This window comes from Vicia villosa, linkage group LG3 (assembly GCF_029867415.1).
Source record: "Vicia villosa cultivar HV-30 ecotype Madison, WI linkage group LG3, Vvil1.0, whole genome shotgun sequence".
In the NCBI taxonomy this organism is placed as follows: Eukaryota; Viridiplantae; Streptophyta; class Magnoliopsida; order Fabales; family Fabaceae; genus Vicia; species Vicia villosa.
Window position 1 is genome coordinate 114,599,114 of NC_081182.1, and position 13,190 is coordinate 114,612,303.

The window sequence follows — 13,190 nt, forward strand, 5'->3', positions numbered from 1 at the left end:
CTATGTCTCAAGTTCAAAAACAAAATGGACAATGACAAAAAGGCTCAAAGGGGGTACGAATGGTCACACACTCACAAGGTAAAATGACATTTGGCTAGGTAGTTGTGCTCAAAATCAAACAAGTGCCTTGATCACTTTCGTGCATTCACAAAATCAATACAGACGAAAGATTAAACATAATAATATCTAGTTAAAACAAGAAATATTGGTCGCTCGCATATATACACAATGGAAAGCCACCTCACATTTATGGTAAAAAAGATAACTAATTGTGATTCAAGTCATGAGCAAGTTATGCAAAAAGAATGAATAGTATGAAAATTGTACAAATGAAAAGTCTCCTAAACATGCTATGCTATAGAATGCGATAAACGAGTACCTTGCTATGTACAAATTCGATCAATCATTACCGCACAACCAGCTTGTTGAATCAATCAAAATCGGAGAATTACCGAATGCGACTCCAAGTAATCGGGCCAAAATTTGAGTCTAAACACAAACAAAAGAATTAAAAATAAATCGATAAAATACTATACTATAAAGCCTTGGTGTAAGTGGGAAAAAGGTAAGCCGAGTGACCCGTTAAAAAGAGGTCACTGGCCAAAAGCTGCCCAGCGCGCGACGCACCCATGAGCGCGCGACGCGCGCTACACCAGAAAAACCAGACCAATCTAAAAAGACAGATTTTTCAGTGAGCCACCACTTAACACCTACACAACTCAATTACAGAAAAACAGAAAAATAAAACCGTTGGGGTGCCTCCCAACAAGCGCTCGTTTAACGTCGTAAGCTCGACGCCTTTATTGTTTCGCGAACGGTAAGAAACTTCCTCGCGGTACGCCAATGCTTTCGCCTCAAACGCAACCTAAAGAAAACGTCCTGCACAAACACTTAACAAACGAAACTTAAAACATAAAACCATCGCAATGCGATTAATCTCAACCAATCCCCGGCAACGGCGCCATTTTGTTGGAAGGTATAGCGGCAAGCAACAAAAGTTTTTGGAAGTATTCATCCGGGAATTATCGTGTCCACAGAGATTGGTGAGAAGAACTGCCGTTCGACTATCTCGCGTTCTAAGTTTCATGATTTGGGTGCGGAAAGGTAAATGCGGGAAAAGTAAATAAAAACAGATAAACAATCTCAATAGTCTAAAAGAAAGAGTTATGGAGTTGTATTTCGTTCTACCCGTCTAATACTTAAATCCGAAGATCTATCGCTCGACACTCACAAAACGCATCAACATCACCGGGCATCATTCGAGATGCCACATCGGTGCCCATGTCTGCAACACCGACGAAAGCTCAACCGTACTATTCACATCAGCGATTTCTCCACTAATCAAACAAAACGGAGGCATTAGACTCGATACCCACTAAGATTGTTAGTCCTGAATCCATGTCTGCAACCCAGAAACTAACAGTTATCATTCCTAATCAAGATCTATGGTGTCCATGTCTGCAACAACACAAATCCAGAGCATTTAAGCAAAAAGATCAAGAACAACAACAATGATGATTTGTAAAGCGAATATATAAACGATCCCAAGATCCACAAATGTACATACAATAAGAGTAGAAATATACATACAACACCCACCATTGGAATGAAACAAAGGGAAGAGAGAAGATGAACCGGAAAGATCTCACCGGTACAATGAAATCGAGTCAGATCCATGATCAATCCACATGACGTCGCACCCAATGGTGTTTCCTAAGCCTCTAAACTACCAAAAAAGGATCAGAGCTCAACTTGTCAAGAAGAGGTGATCAAAAAACTAAAAAAATCTGTTATTAACTATTTATACAAAACTGAGTTTCGCAGTGGGCGCGACGCGCCCTATTTCGGCGCGATGCGCCCTTTATAAATTTACTAAACCGCCCTAGAGCGCGACGCGCCCAAATCCGGCGCGACGCGCCCAATCTTCTGCCAGACTAAGTTCTTCAAACTCAAAGAGGGCGCGACGCGCCCTGCAGCGCGCGAAGCGCCCTGCACCAGAACAGCAGAATTATTTCCTCTTTGCTCTCGCAGCCGTGTCTTCGACACTTTATTCCTCAAGGCTCCGAAAACACAAGAATACCTACAAAAATACAACAAAGCTATCAAATGGTATAAAAGTGTATGAAAATACAAGTATTCGTAAAGTAAACGTAATTACACAAAAACGGGGGATTATTCAAACGGTATTAACAAAAAGCATTGATAAGTGCCACTATTTACATACACAAAATAACTACAATTTGGCACTTAACAGAAAGTTTGACAAGTAATTACTAGATCACTATGATTATTACTTTGACTAGGAAATAGGTTCATGTTCATGCATGCTTCGGATTTTGCCATTTCTCTAGTTGACTAGGAACGAGACCTACTTAAGTGGCTATGCACTTAAGGATGTGTTAGGTGGCTAGCTGCTCTTCTTTATGTTTTGATGAAGGTGACCATGCCTATCTTCCCATAACTTGCTTTCTTCAGAGGTTTATTTTAGCTTGAGGTTTTAGGACGTGTCTCTCAAATTGTTGGGTCGGGTTTCGTTCCTCTTGTGTGCTGGTTTGGTAGCTTTTGTTTTTATTTTGATTTTTAGTTTTGTTTGTTTTTCATCTTGGTTTGTTGCTGGGTTTGGATTGGTGTTCTCTAGACACTTTTGGTTATCTTTGCCACTTTTTTTATATTTGCAAATCTTTTTCCTATTTTTTTAATAAACAATTCTTCTTTTTCTATTAAAAAAATCTAAGTTTTGTGGTAGGTAGTTTCAGCCATTTGATATAGAGTTTTAAGTGAGTGGGACATCTGAGGGCTTTGCAAGGTTCGATTCTAGGTTTTTTTTAGTAGTTCTAGAGTTTTGGATATGGAAAACGAGCGTCTTTGGACATAATATTGATACGGCATTTTGTGGTCTAAACTATTTGGAAATTGCAAAACAAAGTTAAATTTTGTAGGGAAAACTTGATGGTAAATCACTGGATATGTATAATAATTAGCTTGACATGGAAGTGGGTTTATTTCCATTATTTAGATTTTTCCATTTCTGAGGTTGAATGATAGCGAGAGCTACTCAAGTGGTCGGACATCTAGGGGTGTGTGGGGTGATCATTTGTCCTCCTTTTATTTTGTGCAAGTGGCTTGGCTTTGTTTACCTTCTTCCAACTTGTTGTTTCAAAAGGTCCACGAGCCAGAATACTCGGGATAATCTTAGGAATTTGTTGGTTCGATTTTTACTTTTTCCTATGAGGTGGTTGAGGTGTTTTCTTAATTTTCTATTTGGTTTGCGTCCTAATTATTAACTAGGGTCTATCCTAATTATTAATTAGTGTTAGGTAATCGTTCCTAAGTATTTCTTGTGTTCTTATTTTTATTTATATTCTCTTTAATTCTCGATTCTTTAAATTTTAATATATAACTCTTAATTTACTATTAAAAATAAATAAATGATATATTTTGTTTATATATAGTCTAAATACATCAATTATTGAATGAATGTAAAAAAAGTTAAATCTAAGAGAATGGAGAGTATACAAATTAGTTAGGGTCTTGCCATGAGTGTCCATCCATTGATGGTTAGTTAAAATATTTTTTATGCATGTGGTTTTCACTGAATTTAAAGGTTATCTATAAAGAGGATCCTTTGCTGTGTTTGATGCATCTAATGATATACATGGAATAGTTCATTTAAGCAACATTTTTAGAGATTCCAAATTTTAATTAATTTAAGCAACATTTTACATATTCAGAATTTTAATTATTTAAATTCTCAAATTTTCATGAGATTGTTTAGTAGAGGAGAGAATAATTTAGTACTTCACTCCATTACTTTCTATAGAAATAATACACAGTTTCCCTTTAAATTTTATTAAAATTTGACCCAATTCATCTTTATAAAATATATATAATTCAAATATTTGACTTCACTAAACAATATTATTATAAGAAAGGCAAGGAACGGTGTTGGCAGAGAATTGATGTACTGCAACAATATTACTTTGCTGGTAGCATTTAATGTCCCTTTGAGTACAAAACCCAACAAATAGTGTTGTCATCTTATAGTGACTTATCAAGCAAAACAGTAGAAGATATTCTAAAAGAAGAGAGAATATATATTTCGATATCTTAACTGCAAGTTCATGGCGTTGAAAATAGAAAACTTCAATTGCAACCAGCCACCCCTTTGGGTGAAGCTACAGCAATAGGGCCAGATAAGGGTTTACGGTTGATATCATGACTCATTTAGGGTCAAGCAGAAACATAGAAATTATGCTGTTGAGAAGAGTTTTTCTTCTTATGTGTACCTCGTATTTATTGTTGCAATTAAATAACATTAGTAAATAAAGTTAACTATTCTTCAAATAACAATTGAATCGAATTTTATTGGGTTTTTAAAGGCTCATCAAAGTTATGATAGATCTTAAGGCTCACATACAGAAGTTGAATCTCCTAATTTTACACTGTATGAGTCCATTTCTTACAGAATTAAACCGTTTTTGACAAATTATATAGAAACTTTTTGTATCTATAAGATATTTTAAAAAAATAGTACAAAATTTGATGAATAAAATTTTATACCATCAACATGTTAATGTTAATGTGAAAATAAGCCAGACAAAATAACAGGATTTAACATAGATAAGGTATAGATGATTCACACTTTTATTTAAATAGAAAAGGTCTAAATTTTTTTTTAAGTTTATTATGTTAAATAGATTAGGTCATAAGTCATAAAAATTCTTTTAAGCCTATCAAATTGATTTATTTGAATAAATTTGAATAAATTTATTATTTTTAAATTGTGGTTTATACTTTATTAATAAAATACAAAAGTGAATTTAGTTATGTCGAAGAACTTGTGAAAATAAATAGAAAAAACCTTATGAGTAATGTCATAAATTCTTTCCATAAATTCTCCAAGATAAAAAATCTCACAACAAAAACCTTAAGGTAATTGCTAAAGAATCGAGGTATTTTACCGTCTAATTCCAATCTTTTTTGTTCTTTATGTGATGATGGTTTAGAATCTCCCGTCCATCTTTTCTTCTTGTGTCAAAAGGCGAATGATGTTTGGAAGGAAATGGCTAATTGGATTGGTTTAGTTAATTATAAAGAGGTGGACTTTAAGGAGAGTTTTTGGACTTGGAGATCTTTTTGTAGATCGAAGAAAGTTAGCAAAGGTAAGGTGGGATGTGTGTGGTTGGCAATTGTTTGGAGTATTTGGCTTTGTAGGAATGGTGTGATTTTTAAGAATTTAGCGTGGAATTCCCGGGACGTCGTTTGGAATTGTAAGGCTCTTGTTTGGAGATGGTCTTTTATTGAGAATATTCCCCATACCAATTGTAATTTTTATGAGTTTGACAAAAACCCTTTGTTTTACTTAACTTAGGTTTCAATTGGTGGGTAATTTTCTCCCGGGCTTTGTCCCTCTTTTTGTAATCTTGTTTTGTGAACGTTTGTTCCCTTCAATATAACTTGCTTAAAAAAAAACCAATGAATATAAATATTTAGTTTCATTGTACTTTTTATTATATAGTCTATTTGAATATTTGTTGAATTGTTTATTTAAATATGTTCAAATCATATAAACTTTTTAAGAATGATAATAGTTCAATCAGATACTCAGAAAAGTCCAAACTCAAGTCAAAAATAAATATATGCTAACTTTGAAATTTTTAGCTGGATAGATATAAGCTTGACAAAGGCTAAATCGTCTCAGCCTATTTCTACACCTACATACTAGCTTTTAAAGTTATTTATTATTAAAGTCAAATATTTGAAATGATGTGTTAGTTATTGTCTATAGGTGTAAAAGTCTTTATGATATTATTTTATTTTATTTAAATTTTTAAATAGTAAATTAGAAATCATATAACAAAGAGAGGATAAAATAAAGCTCTACAACATAAAACAAAAGGAACCAAGAACATTACAAATGCGGAAGAACAAAAAGTCTGGCTATCGTGGAGGTCAAGAAACAAAATGAAAAGCTAGAGGAACCTAACACCTGCACAAAATAAAAGGAGGGCAAGTAGCCATACAACACACTCCTACATGCCTAGCTACTTAAGCGAGTTCCACTTCCAATCAGTCAAAGAAACGCCACTTAAGCGAATTCCATTTCCAATCAGTCAAAGAAACGATAAAATTCGAATCATGAGCATGAACTAACTTCTATGTCAAGCTAATATTCATAGTTATCCAGTGATTAACCGTCATGCTTTTTCGACAAAAAATACTTTATTAGGTATTTTTCAAATCGTCCACACCATAAAATGTCAGATTGAGACGAAATCTAAAGACGTATGATTTCCATGACCTAGACCCTACAACAATTGAGACATCTCGAAAATTGATTCAGGTCGACGCCTAAGCCATTTCACTCACCTAAAAGCTCCATATCTAAAAGTTAAAAGTACCTCACACAAAACAAATAAATAATTTGTCAATTTCTTCTGTCTCACACACTCCACACTATCGCATATAGACTCAAACACAAAATTTGGCGCTTCAGAATATATTTAATACAGTGTATATTGAATTTTTTTAAAATTCATTATTAGGAATTTGAGATCTAAAAACTAAAACTTTATTTTATTTTTCTATTTTAAATATTTTTTTTCTTAAAATGCTTTATAAATTTATTTAATAACAATTAATTATTCAGTAAATAAAAGGTAAATTTTTTATTTATAATAAAAAATATAGGATTATAATTTTATTCTAATACACTTAAAAATTAGTAATAAAACCTTATATTTATTTTGAGACACTTGGAGATTATTTACATTTTAAAATCTATGAGATCTTAAAAAAATTGATCAATAAATAAAGAGTAATATAATTTCTTTCTCAATTGCATAACACAGGCCCAAACTATTTAAATAATTAAATAATTTAATGTTTCAAGGCCATCTATTACCCATTTGAATTGCAAATTGTGTTAATAAATAAAGAAAATAATATATTTAATATTTAACATATACTTTTCATAATTCAAAAATTAGTTTTTACAACTATAACTAAAAATAATTATTACAATGGTGGCCGGCCTATCGTCGGAGCTCTACCGCCAACTACCATTAGACCACCGGAACTCCACCCCCAACCACCAAGAAAAATAATTGATATTCAATAGATAGAAATGTCAAATAGATAGTTACAATAAATGAGTGTCCATCAATTATTAATTTAAATACCCTAAAATTTCAGAAACAAACTAAACATGCATGAAGGAGTAAGGAGACAAACATGACAAAGAAAAAGCAGGCACGAGAAACACTCACCTGAATTAGTGTCATATAATACCTCAACACTTGGTCGAATAAATCTGAACACAGTTTTTTTGTTTTTGTTTTAACCTCTGATGTTTCTGGAGAAAAAAACTCTGTCAACAAATATTCAGCCAAAAACTATTTCAACAAGAGTTTGAATTTAGATTCTTACAAAACTAACTTTTTCAGTTTAATTTCAACATAAAACTAATCACTGGTTTTGATTAGGTTTATTAACCTTCATGCTGTAATTATCCCACAAATTTCCACCCTCACCCATCAAAAATGGAAAACAATTTTCAGCTGCAACAACAACGTTGTTAGAATTTGAACCGTCGGTTGTTTGTACTACTTCCCTTTGATCATCACAATAAGAAACTCCTACTCCTACTCCTACTCCAACTCCATTGTTGTTATATAAACAAGACCTTTCAACATTGTTGTTAACGTTACTATCAAAGTAGAAAGAACCTCTTGTGTTTTCCTTTCTCTTCTTGTTTCCATCATGATGAGAAGAAGATTGAGTTTTTGTTATTGTTTCATCGTTTCCTTTTAGTTTCTGCAAAGCTTCCATTAAAGCAGCATCCCTAGCTTCAATCCATGCTCTTTCTTTAGCCCAAAAATTGTGCTCTTTTTCCAACCTCTCTTTCTCTTGTTCCCTCCATTCTTCTTCTCTCAACACTCTCTCCTTTTCCTTTTGTTCCAGTGTTTTCGTCAGCTTCTCCAACCATTCCTCTTGCTTCTCCACCAGCTTCTTCACCTGCGAATCGATGAAGTCTTTAATCTTTACCTTCCAAAAGCTTTTTCCACTCATCTTCTTTTTTCTCTTCTCCATCGAGCCCTCGATGCTATGATCGTTGTCATTATCAGACGAAGACGTGTCGAATTCGGTGGAGTTTGTGAGGCTGAGACTATCACAATATTTGTTGTTGGTTCCAAAATTGTTATGTGGGAGAGAAGATGAAGAAGGGTTGTTGTTTTCGCCATATAAGGCTTCGAGTTGACGAAAGAACCTGTAATGTTTTCCATCTTGTCTTCCAGCTTTTCCTTCTTTTGTTTTCTTGTAGTATTTGTATAGATTTTCAAACTTCTCCCTGCATTTTTTTCCACTCCTTTGATATCCATGCTCTTCACACATCATCCTTAATAACAACATAAACAATGTAAAATCAGTAGGGAAAAAAAACAGCAAAAGCCCATAACTGTTAACCCTAGCTAGTACCATAATGATGTGTATTGTGTGACACAAATGGTTGATATTTGGGTTGCTTAACGATTTGGTCTCGAGTTCGACCATTGGCCAATGCATACGAAAAAACATATTTCGAAAGAAATCACTCTCTTAAATGGATCTCAGCTATCTGAAGAGACCGATGATCTGCAGTTGTACGCAGAAGATATATGGTTTACCTCTAAGAAAAATTGAACCCTAGATGGAGTTGTGAATATTACCAAATAGCTCTAGCACATGATACAATGAAAAAAAATGCTGTTGTATTTATGCATTGTCATTCAAATTGTCAATTGAAATGTTTTTGAAGGAAGAGCCTGTGATTGATTGCTGTTATTCCATGTAAGAGGGAATTATAAATGCGAAAGAACCAGAAAGTTGAATGAATTTTTTAAAATAAGTTAAAATTAATTAAGTAATAAAAGAGAAAAAAAAACTTGCACTTAAAAGAGGGTACAATATTTCAAAAAGGAAAAAAAGTACTAAATCTTGGAATATGAACTTAAACATTTTCTAACTACACCATCATCATCACCATCATCATCAATAGTCTAAAATTGAGTAGAGAGTGTAAAACCACACCACTGTATAGTGTTTTCCAGTAACAAACAACAACAAAAATTGCTACAAACAACAACATATACTGAATTTGAAGGAAAACAAGTGAAGAAGAAAATTGTAAACCTACCTAGAAAGTTGATCCCAAAGAGGACCCTTTTGAGTAGCTTCTTTGAATTGAGGATCAAGACGAGATCTGATTTCAAGAAGAGTAAGAGTCTCTTGTCTAGGCCATCTACCGGTGGAAGCATCGACGATGCTTCCACCTGCTCCAATGCAACCGGTAGTTTCCGCCTCAAGATTACCACTAAGAGAAGGTGTTGAAGCACTTGTAGTAGTGGTAGTAGCAGCAGCAGCAACAGCAGCAGAATCTGTTGATACAAAATCATGAAGACTCCGAGGCATTATATCGGCTACTTGACGACCAAACATCATCATCTCATATTGTTGTTGTGCCGCCGTTACAGCCAGATTCGGGTGGTTGCTGGCGGAAGGGAAGAGCTCCGCCGTGGGGAAGTGGGAGGTTGTTGATCTTTGTCCAATGGTAATGAGTTGTGTGAGATCAGTTATAGTATTACTAGTAGTAGTACCATAGTGTTGATGATGATGATGATGGTTATGGTTATGGTCTTCCATTTCCATGAGATGTGTGTGGTTACTGTTTGAGGTTAATAGAAAATTGAGAGAGAAATATATAGATAAGAAAAAAGTGATGAAGGAATATAAGAAGATATTATTGATGAAGAAAGGGAAATAAATAAATAAAATAAAATAAAAGTGAAAATGAAGATTGAAGGTGTTAAGCGGTAGAGTCGGATCCTGTCGTCAATGAAAAGGCTCAAATTTTAAGAACAACAAAGGAAATGGTCCCATCTCTCTGCGTCTACAATTGTGTATGCGTGTGCTGTAGTGTATTATGTACGTACGTACCAACATATATATATATATATATATATATATATATATATATATATATATATATATATATATATATATATATATATATATATATATATATATATATATGAGATATCAAACTTAATAATATGACATTTCCGATAATTTTTTTACCGTATACTTGTATAACAAAATCTACTGTCGAATTAAAAACAATTATTATAAAAATTATATCTATAAAATTTAATATCAATAAAAAATTATTTAACATGATAAAATGTATAAAAATTAACGCCCATAAAACAAAACAAAACAAATTCCAACTAAAGAATGGAATGTAAAATAAAACTGTAAAAAAGAGAAGAAAAAATATCCAACTACACCATTGAGAAGTGCTGGACAAGGAATCGAGACCCAGTCCAAACCGCATCAACCGAAACAAGAAAAGGAAAAACGGGCGGTTTATAATGGATTAACAGTTTAATGGGTTATAAATTAGGTTTGAGATGGATTGTCATGGGCTGGTCCGGTTGAAGGAGTTTAAACCGCAGGGACCCTGTTCACCCGAGTAGCCAAAACTCTTGCGTTTTAAATTATACTTTATCAATGCTCTAACATAGTCTTACCACATAAGTAGCCGTTTGCCTTATCCACTCGTTCTTCTTTCCTTCTTTCTTCCATATTCACCTCATAAAGAATGAGGTGCCACTTTTGGGCCCGAACCCGCCTAATCCGATCCGTTGCCCAGCCCTACCATTGAGAAGTTATTTGACATCTCACTCCCGTAAAGAATGAATTGACTCAAAAGAGATAAACACAATCCGCCTAAAAAATAAAAGAGGCGATTTAGCCATAACATCACACATTTAAAAACGAAGGCACTTGAGCGGTGGATCATAATCCCAATCAAACAAAGAAAAAGTTGCAACTAGACTATGAGTATAAACTCACTTCCAAAACAAAGTAATAATTGAAGTTATCCAATGATCACTCATCCTTCTTTCTCAATAAAAAAAATAACTTTATTTTGCATTTTCAAATAGTTCAGACTAATGCATGTGAGATTGAAATATCAAACTTAAATGAGACTTCTTTTCCAAACCAAAAAACCTCGATGATCGAGCACAAAAGTGGAGTAGACATATCTACTCACCCAGCATCTTTAAGGGCGTGTAGACTACTACTCAGGGCTTCAAAAAATTTTATGTTTAAATCGAAATTAAATAGAGCTCGTAAATCTTTGTCATTGTAAAATATAGTTAAATAGAGGTTTTAATTGTTTTGTACTAGTTGAACCATAACTAATTTATATAGAAGTTCCAAAAATTTGAGATGGCTTTGCACCCACCTAATAAACACCTTGTACCAAAGAAAAAGACAACTCTATAATAAATAAGCAAGTGATCTACGAACTCAACATGACCTAAACAAATTGCACACTCCTCGCCAATCGTGACAAACACAACTTAACATTTAAAAAGATAACACCTGCCAAGAAAAGATTCCAAAGTATGAGTTAGACCTTAAATAAGATTAACTTCACTAAAAGAAACCTATTTACAAACGACAGTATAGCTTCGTAGTTACGTAGTAGTGTATGAGAGTGTGTAACTTTCTTAAGTTTTATGTCTTTACATTTACAAGAACAAAAAATGCTGCTTCGTTGTGTGTCGTTGTTCAGTACAGCTAATAAGAAGGTGCGGTTGGAGTATTTCAAACGAATGAACCCTATACTAAAACAAGTACCTATGTGCCCTAACATACAAACATATAATAATATGTATGTACTAATCTTCAATTAATTAATTAGTTAATTAATTTATATTTGATACTTTTTGGCTGGCTAATTGATCATTGACACGTGGCTAAAGGCAAAATGAAGAAATGGAAGACAGCGAGGTTTCTCTTGCTGACGCGTGTATAGTGGCTTTTTTATGATAACTTTTTGACTTTTCATCATGATTCCATTTATAAACATTTACATGTTCTTTTTGTTTTATATAGAAAATTCTTAGAGCTTAGTTTCTAGTTTCATGCCTATTTTATTTTTATAAAACTGAAAATTCATTGTGTTGTTATTCGTCTTCTGTTGCTGGTTGTGGGTCGTTAAAGAGGAATATACACTTAATAAAAAACAATAAATTTAGATAAATATTTCCTCCAAGCAAAATTTTACTTTTTATATGCATTCAATAATTAATATATTATGATTATATATAATTTAAATATATTAATTATTCAATATATCTAAAAAGTATATTTTTGCTTATAATAAAGAATGGAGGAAGTAAGTTTGTAATGTCAATCATTCTATTTTTCTTAAAGGTTCAATCATTTCATATTGATACCCGAGAATAACAATCAACCAGATTGAATGAAAATTATTATTACCGGCCGCCTGTCCCGTCCCGCGTCCGTCCCGTCTTAAGTTCCATCAAAAAGCGACTGGGACGGACAAGCCCACCAAATAAAATAGGCATAAAAATTATGTAAGCCCGTCAAGATGGTGGGCAGCGGACTTGTCCATCTATTTTTTATTTATCTTTATTTTTAAATAGATTAATATATTTTTTTACTTTTCAATTAAATTTTTTTACTTATTTTTTAGAACAATTTTTTACAAAGTATCTTTTAAATAAATTTTACCAAAAAAAATATTGTATATATTTACAAATAAATGTATAATATAAAACCATCAAGAATTTGAATTACTAGAATTAACTAAAACATGGTGGTTTTAAGGTGAGACGAGCTTAACGAACAGGTGAGACGGACTTTAACGGACGACTGGTTTTGGCGAAGTGAGTTTAAGCATGCGACTGGTTTTGGCGAAGTGAGTTTAAGCATGCGACAGATTTTGGCAGGACGGCTGACCCCAAATCTCAACCCAGCCTGCCATTTTTTAGCGGATGTGTGAGCCGGCTTGGCAGACCACCGCCTATTTTGCCACCTCTAATTAGTATTATTAATTTGTTGAGATAAATAAAAATTATCTATTTTCTTCTTATTCTAAATTAACGAATGACCTGTCTTGTCTTGTTTGTTTAGAATCATTTTGACACAACTATTTTTTATATAAAATGGTGAATGTTTTTAATGTTAATTAAAGTTTATTTTAGTTTTGAAAGTGCCAGAGTTAGTTAAAATTTTGTGAAACTTGTTGGTTCACCATTTTATAAAATGTTTATTTAAAAGCAAAAATTAAAATAATAAATCCAACTAATTTTTCTTATAAAAAAATTTCAGAA

The 13,190-nt window shown here is 33.1% G+C and overlaps 1 protein-coding gene across 2 annotated transcripts; it reads right to left on the reverse strand.

The window, feature by feature from the left end:
* Positions 1-6,777: 6,777 nt before the first annotated feature.
* LOC131662370 (trihelix transcription factor PTL) lies at positions 6,778-9,823 on the reverse strand. Of its 2 annotated transcripts, none has more exons than XM_058932138.1 (3): positions 9,176-9,823; positions 7,495-8,398; positions 6,778-7,354 (listed from the first exon to the last, which is right to left on the reverse strand). In XM_058932138.1, the coding sequence occupies exons 1-3, from the start codon at positions 9,685-9,687 to the stop codon at positions 7,292-7,294; spliced, it is 1,479 nt and encodes a 492-aa protein (XP_058788121.1). In that variant the 5' UTR covers positions 9,688-9,823; the 3' UTR covers positions 6,778-7,291. The 2 variants fall into 2 exon arrangements, with proteins under 2 accessions (XP_058788121.1, XP_058788122.1); XM_058932139.1 differs by having other exon boundaries at positions 7,336-7,354; positions 7,429-8,398; positions 9,176-9,821.
* Between the last annotated feature and the right edge of the window lie 3,367 nt (positions 9,824-13,190).

Excerpts from the sequence above, each read along its gene's own strand:
- LOC131662370 (XM_058932138.1), bottom strand. The coding sequence starts at position 9,687 with ATGGAAATGGAAGACCATAACCATAACCATCATCATCATCATCAACAC. Across the intron at positions 8,399-9,175 it reads CTTTGGGATCAACTTTCTAG|GATGATGTGTGAAGAGCATG; the intron begins GTAGGTTTACAA and ends GTTGTTATTAAG. Across the intron at positions 7,355-7,494 it reads GGGATAATTACAGCATGAAG|AAACATCAGAGGTTAAAACA; the intron begins GTTAATAAACCT and ends TTTTTTCTCCAG.